Genomic DNA, 14,615 nt, shown 5'->3' with positions numbered 1-14,615 from the left:
TGACCTGGATGCCCTCTGCAAGAGCTATGCCTCATTATTGATTTCATGGTCACACCTGTGACATTACCTGCTTTGTAGGAAGTGGGCTTTGACATTCCTGTGAGGCTTTGGCAGCCGGAGCTAATTGTCAGAAGAATAATCGAGTCAGCAAAATCATTACAGGTGATCTGTGTGTTACCACTGTTTTATCTGCCTCTAATTAGGTGCAGGAGAGGTAACTCATCGCGGTGAGCGTGCCGCACCGGGTTTGATGTCCACAAATAGAGCCAGATGAGCGCAGGAGGGAAGTTATTCATTAACAGCTTTTCGGTGTGCTGGGGTCCTGTGCCGGCGGCGTCTCCTTTCCTGGTGTTACGGGACGAGATGCAATCTGGTGAGCATTGGTGGGATGCAAAGTCCGAGCCGCATTCGGGCCGGACCCAGCACAGGGACGTGTGCGTATCAGCTCTTGACCCGAGGCAGTAGTGATGGAGATGCCATGCTGCTGTTGTACCAAGCATGGAGCAGAGTTTTGTACGTGATAGAAGCAGATAATATTTTGAAGATGTGCTCATCTGTGACTTGGGGCGCTCCACTGCCCCGTGTCGCCGCCCTGGGCAGACCCTCGGTGTCACATGTGTGTCCTCAGGTAGCGGGGGGAGCAGGAGCCAGGTGATGGAGCTCGTCAGGTCCTTCCCCTGCTAATGGGGTTGTGCGTTTGGCCGAAATATTTTCTTTAGGATAATGATCGAAACAACAGGGTTAGCATTATCAAGATCTCCACTGGGCAAAGGAAGAGATTTTCTAAACAGGATCTGTTTTTTTTCAGAAGAGAAGTCCGTTCTGGTAACAGGTTTGACTGAAATAGGCTGTAAATTTGGGTTTGCTTCCAGAGATGAAGTGGCTCCCAAAACACCATCTCTGCCAGCCGCTTATTTTCCTTTTCTCTGGTGTTAAGCAAATGCATCCCTAGCTATGAGGCCCCATCCCCTCATTTCTGGGGCAGCTGGTGCCTGGCGCGGCAGGGGTGGCTGAAGCCCATTGACAGTGACGCGTGCCGGCGGTGTCGGAGACGTGGCTCCCGCGGCAGCGGGACGGTCCCTGGGGGTCCTGGCAGCAGAGCAACACTGGCCCAGGTCCCTTCCTCGGCTGCCGACATTTCTGGGCACTGGACGAAGGCGGTGCCGTGTGCCAGGGCCAGGAACCAGACCTTGGGGCGGGCACCATCCTCCCGTGACGCTGCGGGGTCTCGGGCACTGTGCGAGTTCTGGAAAGACATGCGGGGTCCGATGAGGTGGCAGCTGCCACGTGGAGCCGGGGGAGCTCTGCTCTGCACGGGTGGGCAGGTCTGGGGGTCCCTGCTTTGGGCAGGGGTGGAGAGGGTGTGGGGTGTGAGGTGGGCCCTGGGGAGATGCTGGTCTTTGCTGGTGGAGCACCGTGGGGTGCGTGCTGCCTTGCGTGGCCATTTTGGACATGCTAACACCTTGCGGTGGCACCTGCTACGAGAGCAAGCACGCATGGGGGTTCGCCAGCACGGCTGGGCCGGCTTTTCCAACACTGCCGACCTGTTGGTGTTGAGCCGTTGTCTTTGGTGAGGTGGGATCACCCCGTTGACCCAGCGCACCACTGCTGCGTTGGCCACGCTCCTGAGCTGGTGGCAATCTCGTGTCTGCTGTAACACAGAGTGGCGCGTGGAGGCTCCCGCGCGTGGTGGGCGCCGTTTCCCTCGATGCGGCCTGCCGTGCGTCTCGGAGAGGAGAATCGCTGGCCCCACTATTGCGGAGGACGGTTCTGCGGCAAAGGGGCTCTGTGAGCCCCCTCCCCGCCACCTGAACCCCCTGCATTTTCTAATGTGTCCTTTGCAGTAATTAATTACCTCTCCAGTGGGCTCATTTCTTTCATATTGTTACTGGCAATCAGTTAGATAGAGGGAAAAAACCGCGCTGGTGCCCTGCGGTATTGGCAGTGAAGGGTTTTCACACTGTCAGGGTAATGAATTCTGCAAGGGTTTGGAGCACCTGAGCTTGGGGAAGCCCTGGTGTCATGTGTCGGGAGTGACAACCCCCAGTGGTTAATTACTGCCAGGATGAGAGCTAGGCTGATCGCAAAGTGAGATAATTTCATTAGTAGTTAAATTTGAAGTTAATTGGATTCACGTTTACACACAGCAGTGTACAAAGACACACTTGGAGATGCTCTTTGCCGCCTTTAAAAAAGGTAGGTGAACTGAAGAATGTCTGCATTTTTTTCACCGTGATTTGGAGACAGGAGAGTCCCTGTCTGCCGCGTGCTGCTCTTTGCCCCGGCCGGCCGTGGGCAGCTTGTGCTGGAGTCGGGGCGATGCCGGTGCCCAGGCGCTGCTTGCCACATCGGCTCAGGGGGACGTCACTGGCCTCTCCTGCAGCTGGCCGCTAAAGAATTTATTTTACGGGAGAAAATGACTGTTTGCACTTTTTTGAGAAATTACGATTTGCTTTCAGTGTGAGCACGCTGCCAGCTCCTGGTGAACGGAGGGACAGCCTTCCATCGCGTCTCGTCTGTGTGCAGGGCCATGCACGCTGACACGCGCTGCGCCCTCCGGTCCGTGGAGCCAGCTGGTGTTGTTCCTGTTCGACATCGTCATATTCTGGTTTTTGGAGTAATGCGGGATTAATTCTGGCAAGGATATGCCTAAGACTGAAAAGGAAGTGCAACTTTCATCCTGGTAGTGAGCTTGCGATGCTCGTGTAAGTGCAGGAGCGTCTGTGCCAGAGGTGCTGGCTCCGCTCTCCCCAATGCCAGCCGGGGTGCTGGTGGTCCCCATCCCGCGGGGTGCCTTCGCTGCGCAGCCGCGCAGGCCCCAGCCCTAGCAGCTCTCCAGACAGCTCTAGCTGGCACGGTGTTGGGTGTTTTCCATTGGGATGAGCTCCCTCAGCCCAGGACCCGTTTGCAGGCAATCCTGCCACGCTGTGCCAGCCCACGCTGGGACGCCCCGGAGGAGCGCGTGACCCCAGCGGCTCGGGCAGCTTCCTAAAGTGGCGGTGGCTACGCACAGGCTCGCTGGGGCTTGGCAGAGAGCAGGGACTCCAGGCTGAGCACTTTCCTTGGAGCAGAACTGGGTGTCACAACCCTTGCAGTGTCTCAGCTCCTGCGGAGGAACCGAAGCGCTTTGGTGCTCGGATCCCCAGGGCAGCCCTGGCACCGTGGGATGGCTGGCTCAGAGCTCCCGCAGGGAAGCACGCTGCCCATGCCCGAGCCCGTGCCGTCCCCTCCTGCGCGGCTCCGCGCCATCACAAGGCAATGCTGTGACCACGTGCTGCTGCCTGCCTGCCCGAGGGGCTGCTTGGCCGGTCTGTCCTTGTTATGGCACACCTGGCTGGGAAAAGTGCTTGAGATGTCACGTTGCGCAGCATCCTGCAGCACTTTTACTCCATCAGACTTGCAGCAGCTCACTGAAGAAGTGGTGAGCCTGTCTCTTCATTGGAGAGATGGAAAGGCTGAGGCTTGGAGAGGGAAAGCAGCTTGTCTGCAGCAGCACTTAAAACTGAGAACAAGCTCCTCACCTCCGTTTCCAGGCTGGAGGCTTCTCCAGTCATCTTGACCTCAAGTCTCTTCTGCTCTGCATCTTCATTTTTTGAAGAAGCGTTCTTTGCCTGTATCCATATGATGCTGTGGCAAGGGCTGTGGAGTGCAGATAATCCCATTTTTGTCCAGACACCACTTTTGGTGATACTACTATTTCAATCCTATCTCCATCAACCTGCTTCAAACCAGTCTCTGGCTTGCTTGCTGTCCTGGTGCACTTTGCTCTCTAGCTTGTGGAAATAGGATGCTGCAAGAAGGTGGTGTGCCATGTGTCACCAGCGGCACACTACGCTCATGTGGTGGCAGCCCGTCTCCTCAGCATCACACCTGGCTGCTGGATGCTCTCCTGAGCCTCCAGAATAGGTTCAGTCCAGCCGAAGGCTCCAAATCCTCACCTGCTGGCCTTGGCATCCTGGGCCTGGGGTGTCCCAGCTGCTGCAGAAGGCAAAGGGATGGAGCTTCACTCACCGATGTGCTGGGAAGCATCTGTGGCAAGGTCACCTATGGAGGAGAAAGAGCTTGATCAGGACCCGGCCATGATGGGGGAAGGGATGTGCTTTCCATCCTGGGAAGGACACTGCCAGTCTCACCACACCCTACTTGAAGAACATGGACCTGTGCTCCCTTCAGTGGCACAAGCATGGTAGATGGTGTGTTTTTTTGAACACAACCTCCCTCACACAGGTCGTTTAGACCCTCTCCCCTAAGACATGTCTCCTCCGGGGGCTGGATGAGCAAAGGGTCTGAGCTGCCTTGCTGGTGAACCCCCTGGAGATGCTCTCCAGGCCATGGAGGAGCTCACCAGGATGGCCTGGAGGAGGTCGGGGGAGGGGGGGGGGAGGAGGAAAGAGGAGCTCCTTCACCCCACTGCCTCCTCCAGGCTGAATGGGCACAAAAGCCGCCGTGTGCTCCCTCCGTCGTGGAGAGGTGCCGGCGGCAGGCCAGCAGATACCACCGAAGGTACCAGAGCTGCTGGGGTACCAGCCCCTGCATGGCGAGGCCACTCCAGGCAAGACTCAGCAAGGTGTGTGGGTACCTGAAGCTTTAGGCAGTGGCCTCATAGTGTTGGCAGAAGTTGTTCTTGGAAAGTCCTGGAAGGCTCTCCTCCACTTGAGCCTCTCCATAGGCTGGAGCTGGCACCTGAGCTGCTCTGTCCTGCACGACACCAGCCTGGTGAGGCAAGGAGGGAGGCAGCTCTGCGCGCAGCCACCTGTGCCCCATCTCCAACTGTAGGCATCTAAAATAACCTTAAAAAAGCTCAGACCAAAGGTGTTTAGGAGTAAGTGCGTCTTGAAGGACCTTGGTCTCTAGGTCTCCATAGTCCACTGCTAAAACATAGATGTTCATTTCCTCTCGGCTGCTTTGCTTACACAAGTGGGGTGGGAACACCTCAGGCTGGAGGCTGCTTCTTATCCTCTTCGTGCCGGGGTTATTAGCGTTTCTCTGAAATAAATTATTTCAGTGTCACTGAAGCTTGCCAATACTGGGGGGAAATCTCACAGAGGACGGGGATGCTCTACTCTTTTACTGGGAGGAAGCACATTGGATGCAATAGAGAGGACGAGGTGAGGTTGCAGCACTTGTGGCTGTGCCCTTGGTCACCTTCTGCCAGCCCCCTTTGGGCACCTCCCAGCCGCTGCCTGAGGCCTGGCTGCCGTGACCCTGCCATAAAGATGTGTCGACAGATGGCAGAACGTTTGATTTGGAAATGGGATGTGGTGGAAACCAGATCAGCCCTGTAGAACAGACCATGAGTGATGTTGTCTGGGTTTATGGAGAAGCTGGGATCCTACTTTTCTTGGTGTCACCCGTGGTGGCTACACTGCTCAGTGCCCTTGACATTGATCCTAACCATGCTGAGTGTGACAGCGGCTTTGGAGAAAGTGAAAAAGTACTGTCATATTTTAATATATTGAAATAAATTATAAGGCTTTTTTTTTTTTTTAATAGCTATTGGAAAGTGAGGAGTGGAGAGTGGTCAGTGTGGGACAGGTTGGGAGGAGGAGCTTGCCCGCAGACTTGGGCACCTTTGGGAAACGAGGCGTTGGGCCGTTCCATGGTGACACCGTGCTGCTGAGGAGGGGAGGAGCAGTGGTGTCCCTTCTTGGGTCTGTGGCGGGCTCCAGGTCCGGCTGTGAGACGCTCTTCTGCCTGAGGGACAGCTCTTAGCAAAGGGCTGGCGCTCCCTGCCAGCGCTGGGGGTGGACTTTGCTTCTGCGACCAGATTTAAGTAGATCACAGATACTTTTTCCTTCCCCAGGCTGTAGAGAGGACATAATCAGAGTTTAATTTTGTGTGGGAGAGAAGGAAGCAGGGCAGTGACAAGGGGAGAACATTTTAATGTAAAAGAGACATTTTCTGCCTACGTTGAATAATTAGAATTCATGATGCCCTTCCATAAGGGATCCGGCTTCCCCCTAGAACTGCGGAGCAAATTAATCAATTGTTTTGAACCTTAAATTCTTTCAGGATGTGGATGCACCATAAATATTCTGTAGGAAGGGCCTGAGAGGAACGGCAGGCATCTCGATTTGTGGATGCAGAGCGCCGAGGAAAGTGGGGCATGTGCTGAGAGATCGCTGCAGCGATGCCTGCGTGCCAGGCGCTGCTGGAGCGTTTCGGCATGGACCTCTCCGTCTGGCGGGGCGGTGGGGGAAGCGGGCTTCGTGGCCATGACCCGGGGGTGGTGAGCAGCAATTTGCAATGACTTGCCTTCCCATCTCTCATCCCATCAGACGAGGTCTCGTGTCTTTGATGGTAACAAAAAACGGGTTTTAAAGTTTTATTTTTAGATCAGTTCAAAATGAAATCATGGCTCAAAATCTCTGCCAAACAAAAAAGTTTTAAAAATGGTTTTGGCTCATGGGAAAACATTTAGTTTCAACCTCTGCAAGCTTGAGAGACTTGAAAGAACCACTGTCACAAAATGAAATGCCTGCAGAAAACAACTTGAACATCAGAATCACTTGAAGGTGAGAATCTGTGCACTTCTTGTCAGTGGAGCTGAAATCGACAAAGTCACATAAATTTTCTTGTTGGTCTGCCATGCCATGTCTTGTTGAAGGAGGCTGTGCTCGCAGTTATTTTTGCCCAGCTAACGAGCTGGTTTTGGCCAGCGGGATCTCGGAGGCAGCTGGAGCCCGAGCGGTCCCTGCCGCGCAGGAGTTAGAGGAGCAGGGGCACATCCTTCAGGTCGGGGCCGGGGGCTCACTGCGGCCCAGGGTCCCTTTCCTGCCCAAAGCACGCGCTTTGCTTTTCAGAGCTGTGTGGCCGCGCTGTGCCGCTGCCTCTGAGCGCGCAGTTCGGCCAGAGGGTCCGATCCCCGCCACAAGGGTCCCCTCGCTCCTGTGGGCCGCTGGAGGAGTGGCTTGGCAGGACACCGCCAGCAGCACTGTCCTGTGCCGGGGCAGTGGGTCGGGCAGACCCCCACAACAGAGCGGTGGCCTGAGCAGCGCATGTGGGCGTCACCGTGAGGGGACAGCAGCGCTGGCGTCCAGCTGCAGGCCCATCCCTGCTGTCGTAGGGCATGTGCCGCCGCACGCCTGGCCGCTCTTTGAGGGCCCTTTGTCCTTGGAGAAGTCATCTGCACAAGGATGCCGTGGGCGTCCAGGAGAAGACCATGGGCGGGCTCTGGGGTTCCCCCTGTGGTGAGGGACGGCTCCCTGCTGGTGGGATCACAGGAACATCCCTTTCTCCTGCACATCACCTGTGGCCGCAGCAGACCGTGATTTCCCTGAAATCCTGCTGCGGCAGCGGCAGCCTGCGGGGACGGCGGCTGTCCCAGGATCCCCATGCAGGAGCAGAGTCAGGGCAGGATCGGGACGTCCCTTCTGCAGCGTTTTGCCAGCTGCGTGGTTTGCGCCTCCCGTCTTCGCTCGGTGTGTGGTGGTGTGTCACGGGCGGCGCTGGGGCTGTGCTGGGAGGAGGGTGAGGGGAGCGGCCCCAGCCCCCTGGTCCAGGGGAACAGGGAGGTGGGGGACGCCCCACTGCCTGCTCTCCGTGATGTTGTTTCCACGGACGACCTGTGGGTCCTTGAACAAAAAGACGCGTCTGCAAATCCGACCTTTTTTTCACCACAGCAAACTGTATTTTAGAGTCTCTTCACATCGCAGTGTCTTGTGTTTGTTCTTTTTCTGTTTAACTGGCTTTGATACGAGATAAACCCAGCATCCTGCATTGTATTTAGATCTCTGCAAACCGTCAGCCCGTGCACTGCAATTTTCTGGAGAGTTTTCTGGGAAAGTGTCGTTAAGATCAGTGTCATTTCACGTTTTGCTGTTTCTGACTTTACAAATCTGAGCTTTGGAGGAACTTGGGAATAGGGGCGAGCAGCTGGAGTTCAGGCGGGCACATTCCTCTCCCTGCAGAGCTCTGCTCTTCCCCTCCCGTCTTCCACTTCGTTGGAGCTTCGTGGCAGCTTATAGAGAAAGCAAAGCTGTGCCTCCCCTCCCTGCCAGGCTGGAAATCCCACGCTGGTCCTCGCAGAGCTGTGATGACAAATGCATGGCTGTGTTCTGGGCGCTCGGGGAGATGTAAAACCGTGTCCGCTCGTCGTGATGCTCACGTGGTGATTTGTTGGTTTGATTCCTCAGGTCGCGAGCTGGCAAGCACAACCCTCCCAGGATACCCTCCGCACGTCCCCCCGGCCGGACAGGGCAGCTACTCCGCTCCGGCGCTGACAGGGATGGTGCCTGGTGAGTCTTCAAAATGGGGGGGGGGGGGGGGGGGGGGGGCGGGGGAAACAAAAGGGAAGGAAAAAGCCAGCATTTCAGGAGGAAAGCGTGACGCTCTGTGGATGCTCTGTGCTGCGGTGAGCGTGAGGCAGAGGCCGCGGCGAGGGGAAGGGGAGAGTGGAGGAAGAGCAGGCTCCCGGGCGCGGGAGGTGATCCAGGCTGTGGGCTGCCAAGGCAAATGGTTTGCACAGGGAAGCTGAAGGAGCCCCCAGCCGCCCTTCAGTGGAAGCCCTCCACTGAAGCTCCTCCACCCTGTTTTGGACGGTGCCAGGGCCTTCCCGTTCGGCACAACTCTTGCGCTCACCCGCCCGTGTTCTCCGAACGCGCTGTGCCCCTCTGTGCTGTGTCCCCGTGGCGAGGTCGCTGGCCCTCGGGGATGGACGTGTCCTGACCTCAGCACTTCTCTGAGCAAAACCGTGCCCATCCGGCTGTCCCCTGCGGGGCACTGCGTTGTCCTCAGGACGCTGCGTTTTGTAATTTCCTTCCGTGAGAAGTGCAGGGTGGCACGAGCTGGCTGATGGCCAGCGGGAGCGGAGGGCGTGCGGGCACCCGGGGCGGGCAGGCATGTAACGTCATCGGGGCAGCCGCGTCGCTTTGTCCCCACACTCTGCCGCTTTCAGCCTGGATGTGAGAGAGGCACTGCAGGCCACGAGGGAAAGCGGCATTCCGAGGTACAAATACGTACGTTAAAAATAACGAATCTGGCCCCTAAGTATCGTATGGTTTGAAGAGCAGTGGTAACTTGGGGATTCTCTTTCTTTCCCCTGCTGCCTCCCAAGCCCTTTGGGCCATTTGAGCTGGCTCTTTGCAGTCAGCGAGGCCAGAGTGTTCCTGGGGAAAATGCCCCGAAGTGGGATTTTGTATCTGATCACCTGGCGCTGGGAGGTGGCGATTTAGAACAAAATGCTCATAACAGGAAAGTGGGAGTTGGTGACGGTGATTTGATGTCCAGGCTCTCTCAGGGTTAATCTTTGTTACCAGCCTTGATTATGTTCTGCAAATTGGGTTCTACCAGATTGCTAAGGAGTTAAGAAAAAAATCAGCCATTTTCCTTGTGTATTAGAGTTAGAAGCTGGCTGCGGAATTTGGGTCATGGGTTGTGTAGAAACTGGTTTTTACCCATAAAACGTAATCTTGGAAACAGCTGCTGCGAGGGTATTAGATGCACTTTGTGAGGAGCGAGAATAAAAAGTGGACACCTGAAAGTAAGGCTTGTCTGGAGGGAGCGTGCGGTCTGGGCCTTGTTTCACACCGTTTCTCACGGACACGCACCCCTCACGCCGTTACTGGTACGTTTCTTCCGTCCTCAGGCGGGGGATGTCTGTAAGTCTGCCACCGTCTTTCAGAGCGCCTTTCTCTGAAAATCTGATGTGAGCCTCAGTTCCTTCCCCGGCTAAGGGGAACACTTGTTCCTCCTTCTCTTTTGGGGTGCTGGGGGGTCAGTACCTCGGGAGCTACCGGCTGTTCGGGAGCTGCCGGGGTGGGATGGCTAAAGTGCAGGACGTGGGGCTTGGCGGTGCTCAGCCGGAGACGCAGGGGGGGCTCGGTGATGGAGAGTCATCCGAGCTGATTTTCCCAGGTAGTAGATTTTATTTTTAACTACACATAGGCTGGTGTGACCCATTATATTGAATAACTGCGCTGTTCCTCTCGCTGGTTCCTTTAATAACAACCTTCTGCTCCAGCCGGTGTGAAGGTCAGCTGTGATTCCTGTGGGCTCGCCTTCTCATTTAAGTGAGAATTTGCTAACTAGCATCTGAAACACCTTCTCAGTCCTTCCCTGACTCCTCTCCTTTGCAGGACCGGTTTCGGAGCCTTGCTGGGGAAGGCTGACCCAGAAGCAGCCGACGGGCCGGGTCTGGTGCCGCTGGCACGTCCACGCTTGTTCTGACACGGCCGAATCGCTGCGCCGAGCAAAGCACCTGGTTGTTGCACCAGTTCTCAGGGACTCGTTTCGCCGCCTGCTGCTGCCTTGTCGTAGTTTTTGGAGCTGCGGCTAGAAATGTGCTTCTTTGATAAGAATTTTAATCATTAGCCATGAATTCCTGCTCGTAATTAAGTAATTGTGTGAGTTAAGTGCTTAGAGACGTGGGAGAAATGTATACACGATGAGACACAGGCCGTGTTTTGTTGCGTGCTTGTTGCTGCCGCCGCCGCTTGTGCTGCCGTGGGCAGACCCGTCCCCTCCCACATCTGCCGGGGGTCTGCGGGGGCGTCCCGCTCCCCGGCTTTTCCAAGCTGGAAGCGGGAGCTGTGTGGATTTAGCTTCTTGCTCTGTGCGTCTCTCTTCCCCAGCTCCTCCAGCATTCATCCGGGCAGGAGAGGCTTCGTCCCCTGCCAGCCCCGTCCTTCCCTGGCTCTGGCGCGGGCGAGGATGCAGACGGGACTGGGTCCCCTCTGCCCCGTCCACGCTCTCAGGTCTCCTCCTTCCCTTCCCTGCAAAAACAGGGACGTGCGTGTCAGTGGGGAATTTCCTTCCCTATGTGGGTCGTGAACAGCTGCCGTGGTCCAGAGAATAAGTTAATAAAATGCTTTTCTCTAAATGACCCAAACAAGCAAATACGTGGCTTCAGTTTCAGTCCAGAGCTTTACGGGCTGAGGCCTGGCGTCGCCTGAGGCTCCCGTAAACGCGTCCCCGCTGCGGGTCACGGGCTGTGCACGCTTCTGCCTTTTGGTGGCTGTCGCCCCGTAACGGCGACAGGAGAGGAGCTCTCTGAGAGGCCCTGCGGTTCCGGCAGACCGCGGTGCTCTCATGGCCCAGGACGCAAGCGAAATGCTGCGGTGTGTATGGATGGGTGGATGGGTGGGTAACCAACGGGTTGGGTGGTCAGGCTTGCAGCGGTGGGCAACGCCGCGCTCCAGCTGGAGGCTGGTGGCAAGCGCGGCGCTGCAGGGCATGGCCAGGGTCGGTCCTGGTGAGCACCCTCATCCGCAAACGAGACCAAGTGCGCCGTGTCAGACTTCCAGGTGGTGCCGCGCTGCGGAGCGCCGTCGGCACGCTCCGGGATAGGGCTGTCCCGTGGAGGCACCTGGGCAGGCTGGGGCAGGAGTGTGGAGTCCAGCAAGGGCAAAGGTAAAATCCTGCGCCAAGGAAGAGAGCAGTGGGCGACAAAACGGGCCGAGGACTGCCTGGCTGCCCGCGGGGCTCTGGGGATGCGGGTGGATGGGGAGCCGAGCATCAGCCTGCAGTGTGCATGGGAGTGAGGGCGACCAGCAGCATCCCAGCCAGGAGCTGGAGGGAAGGGATTATCCCCCTTGTTTGGCACTCGTGGGCTCGCAGTGGGACCAGTGCAGCTTTGGGCCCCCCCACCACAAAGAGGCGATGGGCGTAAGTTGAAACAAGCAAGATGCAGATGAGGTCTGAGGAAAGTCACCAAACTTCTCCCCCATGAGGAGGGTCCAGCGGTGGAAGAGGTCACTCAGAGAGGCTGTGCAGTCTCCATCCCTGTGGATTTTCAAGGCTGGGCTGGGTGACACCTTGAGCATCCTGGTCTGCTGTCGCGGCTGATCCTGCTGTCAGCAGGGTCTAGAGACCTCCTGAAGCCCCTTCCGTCCTGAAATGCCCCATCATCCTGTGACTGAATGTTTTGATTATGGCACCACTGGAAATGTGCTGCAGAATCAGGAATTCACATGCTTCTGCCTGGTCCTGGGAGCAGAGATGGAGTCACTCGGCTGTTAGCAGAAGGATAACAGGTCCCTCTCTGGAGAGCAGGGACACCGGCAGTCCGTGCGGGAGCACGGGTGGGACAGCTTTGCTCCAGACCTCAGTCGCCATTAAGCAACAGAGCCATGAACGCCCCTCAGAGGCTGGGGGGAACTGTACAGACAGCTCCCTGTCACAGGGCAGTGCCTGATGCCTGCACAGGGACTGGGAGAAAGCACCCTGCACGTTCCTCCTCCCACCTTTCACCACGGTCTCACCCCGCTGTGGCCCCGGCTCCCGGCCGCTGGCTCAGCATCCCCGCTCCACCCACACTCCATGCCTGACTCGCCCTCTCCTCCAGGAAACCAAGAGGGTGGACCCAGCATAAATTTGGTGACTGCTGGTGAGTGTTCATGGTGTGGGGAGCAGGCAGGAGATCACCAGCACCGCATGGCATCAGTCGTGGGAAGCTGTGGGTTCCGGGGAACAGCCGCTGCCTGCCTGCCGTCCTCGCCTGCCCGCGGCTGGTTCAGGGGAACGCGGCAGGTCCCGGGGCAGCTGGCCCAGAGTGGACGCTTCTCTTTAACCCCCATCACCTAGTGCCTTCTGCCCTGAAGCGTGAGGGTCTATATCCCTTGTAAATGTTTATTTTGTCTCTGTGGCGCTCTGTATGTTCTCATTATCTATTCAGAGGTTTAATCCGCTGCTGATTCCTGCTAGATTCGTGGTCTCAGCACCGCCTCGGGCACAGGATCCCGCAGGTTAATGAGGTGCTGTAGGCAGGAATTATCTCCAATAATGTGACATTGCTGTTGTTGTGTGTTCACACTGTGACTGTCCCCTAACGCGCTGTGGCTTTAGAAACACAGAGCAGGGGTTTCCCGGCAGCCTTCCCGTTGTCAGGAGCACACCGCACCCTCTCCATCCCGACCGGTACCTGCAGTTGGGAGCGGGGTGCCAGCCGGCTTTCCTCGCTTGTTTCCAAGAGGCAGAGCTGTTTGGCTCTTCTGGTGGAGGTGGGCCCGTCTCCTGCTTGCAGCTTCTGCTCTCTCTGCTCTCCATACTGCCTTGCGTTTGTGGATTTGGCTTTGGGAGCACACCACTGGGAAAGGCAGGCATTTTACCCTGTGACCCATGTGTGTGACCCAGGGCCCTTTCTGAGGTGAATTGTTTGGAAGGGAGCGCAGCTGCTAAAGCAACGGTCTGCTGGTCACGGATAGCACGCCGATACCCTATTGCCCTCGCCCTGGGAGGCTGGACCTTCTCTCCAGCACCGCTCCTCCTCCTCTGTGGGCTCTGCTGCGCTGCTGCCTGGGGCTGGCGTGGTGCTGGGAACTGGTGCTGCTGGGGACTGGTGCTGCTTGCCTGGGGTCTGTCTTGGTCCTTGGATGCTCCACACACCACCAGCCTGTTTCCAGAGCGGGGTCAGGTGTCTCTCCACGAATCCCTGCTCCTGTCTGCGGGGCTGCTCTGAAGGTTGGTGGTTTCCCATGTGTAGGGAAATTGGTGGCCATCGGCAGGGAGACAGAGAGGAAGACCCAGGAGCGGTACCAGCGCAAGCCTGCTCTGAGGACCGCCGTCCCAGGAGCTGCGTCCCATTCGGGTCACCGTCAGGGCCAGGGGTGGGTCACAACATTCGCGTGGCTGGGCCAGGCAGGGGCTTGGGCAAACCATGCCCCTCTCCAGCTTCAGCCTCTGCTTACCCTCACCGTCAGGCTCACGGTGCCATGGCTGAGCTGGATGTAGATCATGCTCGAGTAGCTGTGGTCATTCACTGACATATTTATTCCAGTTCTTGTGTCAGAAGGGCTCGAACAGCAGCCCCCCCCCTGCCCACCCATTCCTGTTCCCCCCCTCTTCGCTCTCCGCGTCCCCGGGGATGGAACCCCCTGTCCTGCCGCCCTGTCTCACCTCCCCGAGACTGTCATTCACCCTGTCCCCTCCTCTGCTGGCAGGACCTGCACGGGTGACAGGAAAGGGTAGACTGTCCGGAATAGTGATGCTGAAAATATAGCCGTTAATGGGACTCTCGAAACCCAGATGTCCTTTCTGAACATCAGTAATTTGTTTTTAATGAAAAACCATGCAGTGACCCTGAACAAATGAATTTCCTTTATATGGAGTCCATGTGCAATTACCCGACTAAAGGGACCTGAAAACAGTGACATTCAAAACGGGGCTTTGGAAAGAAAAGCGTCAAAAATAGCAACAGTGTCATTAGCAATCTTTTATCCAGGAGAAGATGTGAGTCCTAACGTGCAAAAGAGAAGGAGATGCTGTTGGGAAACAAAATACACGTTTTTCAGAGGTGGTTTTTCCTCGTGGATAGCAGGTACCAGCGCGGAGGAGAAGCTCCGGGGTGAAGCCGGCAGGGATCGGTGGGGTTTGGTCCCCCCCAGCACTCTGCATTTACCTTGCTTCTTCTGCCTCTGCCTTTGCCAAAGTTTTGCCATGGCATTTCATAATCTCCTGGGGTAGAGCAGTGAGTATTTGAAAGCGAGGTAGCTGGGAGGTAACCGCTTAAACACAGGGGCAGAGGAGTGAATTGCGATACGTGGGATGGCAGAGCCTGCGCCGCGTCCTCCTCCGATGTACAGCATAAAGCTGGAGCTGCTTGGCTTCTTGGGCAGTGACGCTGTTGTGGCCGGTGACACTGAAAGGAAAACCGGCCCTTTTCCCTAGAAAGTGAATGA

General features: G+C 56.8%; 1 protein-coding gene across 7 annotated transcripts in view; it reads left to right on the top strand.

Annotated features, from left to right (window-relative positions):
- Nucleotides 1-14,615, top strand: part of PAX5 (paired box 5) — a 123,009-nt gene that overhangs the window by 86,294 nt on the left and 22,100 nt on the right. For 4 of the 7 annotated variants that reach the window (XM_086770299.1, XM_086770294.1, XM_086770293.1 and 1 more), the window contains one exon: nt 8,136-8,237. The exons of the other annotated variants lie outside the window; for them this stretch is intronic. In XM_086770299.1, coding sequence (XP_086626425.1) covers nt 8,136-8,237 — 102 coding nt within the window. The remainder of the gene's footprint in view (nt 1-8,135; nt 8,238-14,615) is intronic. 7 annotated transcript variants of the gene reach the window in all.

This window comes from Chlamydotis macqueenii, chromosome Z, assembly GCF_036417535.1.
Source record: "Chlamydotis macqueenii isolate bChlMac1 chromosome Z, bChlMac1.mat, whole genome shotgun sequence".
Taxonomy (NCBI): domain Eukaryota; kingdom Metazoa; phylum Chordata; class Aves; order Otidiformes; family Otididae; genus Chlamydotis; species Chlamydotis macqueenii.
Note: the sequence above shows the minus strand (reverse complement) of the source record. Positions and strands in the feature narration are given on the sequence as shown.